Source organism: Chaetura pelagica, unplaced genomic scaffold (assembly GCF_000747805.2).
Source record: "Chaetura pelagica isolate M959 unplaced genomic scaffold, ChaPel_1.0 scaffold207, whole genome shotgun sequence".
NCBI lineage: Eukaryota > Metazoa > Chordata > Aves > Apodiformes > Apodidae > Chaetura > Chaetura pelagica.
In genome coordinates, this window is record NW_009953929.1 from 2747110 (window position 1) to 2757531 (window position 10422).

The 10422-nt window shown below is 36.5% G+C and overlaps 1 protein-coding gene across 1 annotated transcript in view; it reads left to right on the forward strand.

Moving 5' to 3' along the window:
- RHBDD1 (rhomboid domain containing 1) overlaps positions 1-9965 on the forward strand; it is a 28039-nt gene extending 18074 nt beyond the window's left edge. Inside the window, exon 7 of the mRNA XM_010001662.1 lies at positions 9856-9965. Coding sequence (XP_009999964.1) covers positions 9856-9965 — 110 coding nt within the window. The remainder of the gene's footprint in view (positions 1-9855) is intronic.
- The last annotated feature ends 457 nt before the right edge of the window (positions 9966-10422 follow it).

Genomic DNA, 10422 nt, shown 5'->3' on the forward strand with positions numbered 1-10422 from the left:
TCACACTACATCCATCATAAAAGCATGGACTGCAAATGGAGGTAGACGCTGTTTGTTCTTCAAGTTTTGATCCAAGACTCAGTGATACAAATGGGAATCTTTTCACTGACTTTAGTGGCCTCTAGTTGTTTTTTTTTAATTCCCCTCACTCAGGTTCCTTTTCTTAAAGGAATAAATGTTGTTCCTTTCGGAGTGGGTTTGGCAGGGTCACCTTGTGGGGAGAACAGGCAGTTCTGTTTAACAGCTGTGGGCATAATTAGAAGAAGCTGTGTGTGGGCTGTATAAAGGCACTCGCTTCCACTTTGGAGAAGGTGGTAGTTGTTGTGTAGTGGCTTCAGTCTGTAGTGGTGTCTCAATCCATCCATCTGGGTTTCCTAGTCTTGGCACTGGGAAATGGATATTGTTAGGTTTTTTTCATTGTTGTATGTCTTTGTTAGGCAAGCAGAAATACTCCAAAGGAAAAACTGTGTTTTTCCAAATGGAATTTTATACTTACTAAGATCCTTGTGAATGCTAATAAACTTACTCTAGGGATGGTTTTAGTGGTAAGCGAAAGTCAGTGAATATTCCTAACATTGGGTTTACCCATGATTAATTATTCACCTCTTTTTAGTTTATTGCTGGGTTAATTCTGTACTCTGGGTGTCGTTTGCATTTTTTTTAGTGGGACTATCTTAAAAATGATGAGCTGAACCTTTTTCTGATGTCTGACTGGATAAACTAGGCATTTCTAGTAGTTTCAAGAAGGCCTTGTATCTCCATAATACATCTTGTTGGCTAACATCAATGGCTGCATCCTTGTATAGTCCTATGGCCAACTGTCTTCTGGTTTGCTTCTCTTGTATACTTTTTTCTATCTGGGGTATCTAGTTGCATTTAAATATAAATCTAATTTTAAGCATTACATAGGTTGTCTGCTTGTCAGTTTGCAGCAGTAGATTTTAAGGTTATGCTCAGAAGGACTATATGGGACAATTTGGTCTTTTGTATTCAATCTAGTATGACTGCAAGCCTGTAGATAAATGTGAGCAAGCTCAGCTTGCTTTGAAAGCTGGACATGAGCCAGTTCTGGTCAAAAAGTTGTAGTTTCATTAACTCAAGAAGATTTGCTAATGCAGTTAATTACATTTAGCCAGCTTCAGTACAGACATTGAAATCTAGTTTTGAGTGTGCTTTTTAAAAAGGCAAAATGCTGATTTAGATCATCACAACTTTATACTTTTTTTCTTTATTCATTCAAGTAATTACATAGCTTAAACATTAATGTAGCCAGTTACCATCCTGTGATGGTACTATAAAAGATCAATTATGCATTTATTTAGTACTTTTTAAATCAGCTTCATGTGAAGCAATGTTTGGATGAAAAGTAGAATTGGAAAGAAATAGTTTGGTTTCAGGATAACTTCAACAACAGTTTTAAGTGAAAAAAATAATCCCATTTGCCTTATTTTAATAAAGGAATTACTATTTGTTATGAAATAATGTTGGCAAATTATTTCTGAACCTGAATTTTTTCCTGTTACTTGAAGATTAATATGACTATTTCCTTTTCCACTTGATTTCTGTAGATGAACAAGTTGATTCCTTAATAAACTGAAATGAGCTCAACAGGATTTTTTTTATTTATTAAAACAGAGGCTGTAGTCAGTTTTTGATCTTAACATCTGAGTGAGTGGTCTTCATAGCTCCCTGGCTTGCTTGTGGGAGTGAGCACATTTCTTCTTTGGGTTTTTGTTCAAGTTTAAAAAAATTTATTATAAATGCAGATCCCAACAAGCATAATGTTTTCAAATAGGCTCTGTAAAGAGAAAAGTATTTTTACATTATAGGTTTAAAAGTTGTAATTTCTTAATGGTCCTTTTAGCACTAGACCTCAAGAAATAATAATAGTTGTCTTGAGAGATTTGATCAAGATAAAACAAAGGGAATATTAAAAGAAAAATACAGATTGATATGTAACTTTTAAAGAGGAGGACACTTCAAAGTGGAAAATTGGCATACCTTCACAATGCAGTATACATTTAAAAGGGATAAAATCAGGAGGAAATGAACTTAGACAAATTTTGTCTTAGTTCATTAGCTTCTGTTTATTTTGTTGGGATGATGCTGTCTCAGAATCTTGGGTAATAGTCAGATGTGTGAGGTTTTAGAGAGAGAGATCTGGATACAGTAGAGAGCTGGGCAACCACTGTAAGAACCGTAAGAAATTTGACAAGAGCAAGTGCAGGATTTTTTTCTCTCTCTGTTTAAAAAATCTTCCTTGTGCTTCTAAGAATCCAGTATTTTCCTTCCTACTTTCTAGGTACAACTAATTTCCTGCTAATTTTGCTTTTATTTGTCAGCCATTCCAAAGGACAGCAGAGAAACAGTAGCTAGACTTGCTTTTATCCTTCACCAGTTTGACTCTGTAGATGAGGAATGTTGGCACCAGCACCAAGAAGAATAGTTGGCTTCATAGCATGACAAAATTCTTTTCTCCATTGACAGAAACTTAAAGGGCAGTGTTAGAAACAATAGTGTAGGCTATTAAATGTGGTCTGCTTGGAGCTGAGTAGGGGAGAATTGGACAGTGGTAACTGCTAGAAGCCAAATCTTTCAGACCATATTGCATGTCTGCATTTTGCAGAGGCAAGTTGATGAGAGCATAAAAGCAGATTTGCCATTTTATAGGTCTTACTCAGTTGTAGTTCCTGTCTGGCTCCTAGTGCATCATAAAACAATAATAAGGCTGTTACACGTGTTTTTATCTCAATTCTTCTGGAACCCTCCTAGTCCTTCTAATGTATAAGAGGAGAAAAAGTGATACTGCATATAGACTGCCTTTAGGATTCTCTGTACACTTCAATAAATCAGAAGGTAGTTGGTTAAACTAACCTGAAGACTTGACTACTAATTAGTTGGAAGATGTGAAAGAATTATAGCAACTCTGAGCATTTAAGTGTAGCTTCTCCCTGCCTTCCTGTTTACTTCTTCCAATTGTATATGCATCAAAAATACTGGGTTAATTATGCATAAAATTTTTTTGGATGTCCATAAACAGAGAACTCCTATTTTATCAAATAGAAAACTTTAAACATTGCTGTTTTGTATTAAAAACCAAGGTAATCAGGCATATACCACAGATGTAGGACCTTGTATGTGATTTGTAGTGTGTCCAAGAGCAGTTTGTGAACTTGAGTTGAGTCCTGGCATTGTCAGATTGTTAGCAGAGCTACACTATGCATGGAACAAATACATTCTATGGAACAAGTATAAATGAAAGCCAAGCAAGGGTTCTAAGTAATGACATTTGATAAAGTATTTTCAAACCACTCTTTTTAGCATTGTAAAATAAACTATGATTTTTTCATATGTATTTTAACATTCTTAACCTGTTTCTTAGAGGATGTAATTCTGGTATCCCCAAAGGAAATCAACAACACTTCTCATGAGGAGATTTGTATGGGAGGGCTCTGTATGGGGCCATCTTCCCATACTTTTTTGTTGTGTTTCCATTCTCCATTTCAGGAGGAGAAAAAGTACCTCCTTTTTGGGAGTTCTATACTGTATTTCCTAGAAGAAAAGTTTGAAGGGGCTGAAAAAAACATCCTAGCTTTGGTGACTACATAGGCTATATTTAAACTCCAAAAGGTTTCTAGGAAAAGAATGGGAAGAGCTTGTCAGATGTGTGAGCTCTTAGGCCAATGAATGTAGACAAATGTAGCATTTCTCTTTCTCCTTTGACAGTGATATGGGCACAGGTGCTGTCAATCTGGTATGTAATCAAATGACGATGTGAGAATACAGAAGATAACAGTGAAGGAATTAAGATATATATATAATCGTGACGTCTGCATGAGATGATTCCAACAGTCCTGCCTTTGTGAGGTCCTAAGCTAACAGTTTTTGAGTGAGCAATGTGTTGTCTGCAGAAAACATTCTTTTGAGAAAAGAAGAAATCCCACCATGAGTTTGCTATGAACTGCAACATAATACCTGAACCTTGACTCTGCTAAGTGTAAATTTCTGTTTTTCATGTGTTTCAAAGGCTGAAAAATCAAAGCCAGGATAATGTGTGTGTATGCTTGGACAGAAGTGGTTATATCTGAGGCACCTGTTAAGGGCTCTCCTCTTGGCACAGACCAGTATTTTCATCCAGATCAGGGGTCTCTATGTTTGGCTAGCTGTATGCTACTCACTGTGTTGAAAAGAGACTATTGCTTGTCTGTGATTATCCTCTGCAGCAAAGCTTCTGCAAAACTGAGATTTATTTTATTTTTAAATGGCACTTGTGTATGTGTTTTTTCACATGGGTATGTAAGCATATGTTTGGGTTTTTTGGTATGGATACCACATTCACTAGTGCCAGGGCAGACAGTGAACATCATAAGCTATTCAACTGAAATATTCACATTCTTTTTTAACACAACTAAAGCTTGTATGAAAAAGGAATACAGAGATATTGCAATGTCTTAGTGCTACTTATTTGCCACTCTCACCTTCTTTCACCTACCAGCATCAGTATTTATCAGGGACCTAACTGCATATTTCTGCCAGTCAGACTGTCACAGTTTGGTAGCTTGATAAACTCTTCCTGAAGCTTGCAGGAGCTCTCTTGCTAATCTACTAGTTCAGAGAGGAGATAAATTCATGTGAGTGTATTTGATGTAACACTCCTGTGGCTTGTACTACAAGCAGAACTAAAACCCCATGTGGAGATTTTGTCTGTTTGGCTCACCCTGAAACATAAAAATGTATGTTTCACACACTGTGCAGGTATTGTGATTACACTGACGGGGTGGCATGTTTCAAACTGTCCTTAATCTGATCTTGATGCTTAGAGGGCAGTATAAAGGGGAAGACTAAATGGATGGCTCATTTTCACTGCCAGTTGGCTGCATGAGTTTTGCTTTGCTGTTGAGCAAGGCTTGCTGTGCCATAGCCAGATCAATGTCTCTGTTTTTTCCAAAATCTATATGCTGCTCTGGGGAGTGGTCTGCTTGCATTTGTAGTGAGTTTGGCTGGAGGTTCACTTGTCATATTCAAGAGAGCAGTTCGGTGTTACCTGTTAGACTGATGTAGCTAAAACTTCTGATTCCAACAATGGCAAGTGTGTCCTTTCACCTGGCTGCTTTCTTAGGGAAACAAGAGTTGTCTTTGGTTTTGTTTGTTGTTTTTTTGCTGTCTGCCCCAAAATATTCTAAGTGATTATTGTCACAAACAATGTTTCACCTCTCTTGTTTGCTCTTTTAGATCATATGTCTGGCAACTGTATTTTAGTGCAGCTTAGTGCTGAGAATGTGTGAAAAATCTGGGGCAGGGGGCTTTGAGCTGATCACTGTTACAGTTACAAGCCTTAGTGTGTTGTGTGCCCACGGGTGACAGCATTGTATTGCAGATGCATAAAATGAGAAAAACACTAGAGAAATTTTACTTGGTAACAAGACAGGTAAAATTTAGAGGATAGTGGTCTCTGTTCAGCTTCAGGGTTAAGATATTGGTTATGCTGCTGGTCTCATCAGCACTTTCTGCTGCAAAGCACTGCACATGATAGCAAGTCCTGAATTTAAGATGGGTTTGGTAAAGAAAAAAGTGTGTATTCCAGAGGCTTTTCCTGTGCCTGCCCTTTGATGAAACCTGATGTGACAGAGAAACTGCTAGATGCTGGCAAATAATCCCTGGGTTTTAAACCAGCCAGGCAATAAACAACTCTCTAATATTCAGTGCAGCAGCTTCTCTAGAGCCCATCTGTTTCAAAATAACCATGATTCTGCTTACCACGCGGAAAGCTCTGCTGGCTGGGGTCTGTGCTGGCTCCTGCGGCAGCTCCCGAGGCTCCTGTGCCATCTGCCGGGGGAGTGCACCGGGCCTGCTGCAGGGCTCTGGGATCTGGCTGCTTCATCACCTTCTTGCTTACTAATGGAGTCTTATCTGCACCATTAAAAGTGCAAATTTAATACTGCAAGGCAATGCGTGGCCTCTCTCCTCCTTTTTAATTTCTTGAAGGAGCAGAGAAATGTTGGCCCAGTTGCAGCTATCATCTTGGGCATCCTTTATGAGAACTTGGGATCTGCAAGGGTTATAAGTTGTATTACTTGACTACTAAATTGCTCCTCAAGTATCTGTTTCCAAATAAGTTAAAGCAATTCAGCATGTAATACTCTGTAGCTTCTTTGTTTTTACTACAAGATGATTAAATCTTTCAAAATCATACTGCAAATGTGAAAGTCTTTTAAAAAGATAAAACTTAAGCCTAAGTAGGATCAACTCATGACTCTTTGCTGACACCTCTTCTGTTTCTGATGTTTGTCATTGTGACTAGAATTAGGCTCTGGTGGGTAAGGCACTTCTGGAGATGGACCATGTTGGATATTTGGTGTTGCATGCACTGTGAATGTTCACAGTAGAAACTCCTGCTGTTTGTCCAGTAGTGGTAGCTGCCTATGTTTTAACACTCATAGCATGTGGAAGAGCAAAAAAAAGTCACAAATTGTGTGTTGTGATTACACCTGACTTTTTTCAAGTATATCATGCATTGGATATAGCCACAGAAGCCAAACATTTTTTATATTCAAGTTTTCATCAATTTTGCCTTTTAGCAAAATAAATGAGTTAATTGTAGAATATACAAGAATAATTCTCTTTCTTTTCAGATTGTCCTATAAAAATACTCAGTATGATTTGAAAAAATTTTTTGCTTGCAAATAACCTGTTTCAAGTGAGGTGAACTATTTAACATCAGTTCAGTGATGAAATGGAAGCTCAGGTTTTACTTCATAAACGTCTCAAATATGAATCCAAAAGGCACATTGAAACACTTAATAAATTTCTTTCTGCTATCATAAAGTCTCTAAGGGAATTTTGGGCATTATCAGCTGTTGCAAGTTAGTACTGCCCAGAATTGCATGAGAACTGAACTGTGTGTGTTGCAGGGCTAAATCTTTAATTTAGGGAAGACTTATATCTAGTGAGATAGTCTTAATTCTTTACATTTATTGTTGGTTGGTTATGTGTTGTCTCCATTTGTGTAGAATTTAGAATATTTTCTTGCTCCGAAGCAAAAATATCCAATACAATCTGTAGACAGTGAGTGCCTGAGGTGTCTGACTTTCAGAAATTTTAGAATTTCAATAGTTGTTTGCAATTAGTTGATAATAAAAGTTAAAGCAAGTTATAGAAACTTGAGGTATAAACCAGAAGTTTTTCTTAGGAATCAGAAGAACCAGTATTGGGTGTAGAATTTTCAGTGCAGTCTCCAGTATCCAATAAGACATGGCTAATATTTTCCTATCAAGATATATTTTTCTTTCTGCCATATCAGATAGGGCAGTTGCATTTTTAAAATTATTATGTTGAACATGCCAGTAACGTGATTCCAAAGCTTGGAACTTGACTGGAACCAAGAAAGTATGACAGTCACAAGTGTCTTAAGGGATTGCCCTGGTTAATTATATATTTTGACTTGAGAAGACTTCTGCTTCTGTCTTTGACTGTGTCTCCACAATTAATTAAATTTCTGATTTGTTTTTTTACATGCTGAGTAACTTTCAAACCAGTGCTTAATGCATTGTCCATTATGCCTCTGAGGGACTGTAGGTGCAGTCATGTGCTGTAGTGCCTGACTACAGCCAAGTCTTTTAGGAATGATCAGCATATTTATTTAACACCTAGATGAAAATGTTTAAGGTCATTAAAGCTTTGTCTGTATTACTCTAACACAGGTTTAGTTAAACCAATTGTGTTTACACTGTTTTTTCTTGGTTTGATCCAAAGCCCCGTAATTGTAAATTTTAGTAACAAAAAACCCAAACAACCCAGTGACAGGAAAGGTGTGGAGGGTCTTGGTCTTATTCATAGAATACAGTTCTAGTTCACAATAAAATTAGTTTTAAAATATGCTATTTAAAGGTTAGGTTTTTTGTACTAACTTTTGTACTATATCCTTTGGTCTTGTCTATCCTCTGGTGTAATTGCATTTCTAAAAATACTTTAAATACAATCGTAAAACCTATTAGTCTTGAAGTTCTTTGTGGATGTGTTAAAAAGATTATGATTGTGTTTGTTTCTTGTACAGAACTACAGGGTGTGTTTCAGTCCTAGCTGTGCCTTAATTATAATTTCTGAACACTGTGGCTTATGGTTAATAAAGGTGTTACTTTGTTAATATTTCTCTTGTAATTTAAGTCAGGGAACAGTTTTAGTTAACAGGATTATTTAAATACATACATATATAATTACATGTATTTAAATCTTCAAATTCAGACTTTGCTCTTCACAACATTGTTTGATGTAAAATAATATATTCTTGAACATAAAGCCTTTCAAAATACATTGTCAGTTTTTTATTTTTTAGTCAATATGTCTAGGCACATTTTGTATCCTTTTTTATAACATCTCTAGTTCTTGTGATTATTAGAACACATTTGTGTTTTAAGTGTGGAGTGTATTTTATGGGGACTCTGCCAGTACTCATCTCACCTGTATGAGTGATACCTGATTTCTTTAAAAACTAACCAAGGATGCTACATAGAAAAATAAATGTTTTAATGAGAAACCTTTATGTATGGATAAAGTCACTACAGAAAAAAATATTTTTTAGAAGTAAATGCTTAATTATGATGATTTAAAAAAAAAAAAAAAAAAAAGAAACTTGATCATTACAGTGCAGTTTTGACCCTATATGGTGCAGCCATTTTTACCATCAGGGCCTTGACTATATGTCCCTTTCTATATCAAATGTTATATATTTCAGTTATTGTTTAAAGTGTATTCATCAAATGTCGAAGTATTAAACAAAAATCCTAGGCACTTTAATTTTAACTCTGCCTTCCAGATTTTGAGCAGCTCGTTATCTCTGGAAGGATTTTCCAAGATTCTGACTTGTAAACACTAAAGAAAAATTATGAATCTGTTCTAGTATTTTCATGAAATCATACATTTATTAGCAAGTACTTTATGAACTAAAATGCTTTTGTAATTGAATGAGACACTAACAGAGGTCCTTGGTAAATTGGGCTCCCTGACTTTGTGCCTAAACAGGCCTTGTGTTTGCTGCAAATAACTTCTGATACAGGATACAGGTGTATTTGAAATCCATCTTGAAAATGAACATAATACTAACTTTTCCTTATCTACTTTTGTTAATTTGAATGAGATCCTGCAGTGAAAGTTCAAATAACACTGGTTGTTGCAAAGGCTGTTGTTTCCTTTAAAGCTAATATGCCCTTAGTTCCCATGCTCAGAAGGCAGTCTCTTCTTTTTGTTTCCCTCAGCTGAGGTGGCATGGAACCATCACCTTTTAATCTTTTGTCCTCAGTGCCTCTCTGTGAATTCTGAAGAGTTGCTGGAATAGTAGGTTCTTGTCTCTGCTTGGGGTGCTACAGCAGAGAACCTTCTGTCTTGGTGTGCTGTTTCTGCTCAGATTAACTTGCTGGCAGTTCTCCCTAGCTGAGCTGCCACCTGTAGTTGATTTCTGCATTTACTGCCAGGGGTGAGACCCATGTGTGTGTCTTTTGTGGGGTGGCATAGGTTGGACCCCAATGCTCAAAGCAAAACCAAAAGCTTGTTTTGCCAGAAATAACTACTGAGGATGTTTAAATAGTTTAAAAATCTGGAGTTTACTGTAAAGAGTAAAGATTGTGAAAAACATGAACTACTATTACTTGTTATATACTTGAGTGCTTAGGTTGTGGTTTGTTGGTTTGTTTTTGGTTTTTTTGCTGCTGTTGTTTTTGTTGTGATTGCCCTGAAACCATCCGAACTGGAAACGTTCAACTTTGTTTCCTCTGTGTTGTGATGCTTTGGATTACAGGATAAACATGAGTTTTTTTCAAATTGCAGAAAAAACTAACCATTCTTTTTCATTGTGTCTTGTAGGTTTCCGTGGAACACGTTACCATAATGAGCGGCGACCTTACGGTTTTTGGTTTCCACATGATTCAGAGGAGGAAATAAGAAGGCAAAGGCTTCGTAGGTTTGAGACATGATGAAACTGTCAGGTGTTGATGTAATTTATTAAGTGCTATTCAGAGTAACCAAAATATTTGCAGATTTGTAATATTTTTCCAGTTTTTTTACTACTAGTTGCAAAGCTGCAGAGGGTTTTCTGAGTTCAGGGTGAAAATTACAACTTGCATAAGGAGAGATAGGAATCTGAATGTGATCTTTGGCAGTCTCCATCTTAATGCACCTTAAATATGGAAGAAAACTGATGATTTTACCAAGCTGTCTTTTTTCCTAAGTTCTATTGTGTAGCTTCAAGTATTCCTTGGCTTTTTCACTGCTGGAGTTCTCAGACAGCAGGTTTTCTTCATCAAAGATGAAAAAAAACCCATAACTTTTTAATGCAATTGTAAAACCTTGCAGTTTTTCATTACATGCTTGTCTCTGTTTACCTATGATGACCAACAGTTTTGGGACTGGCATGTAAAAACACACTGAAAG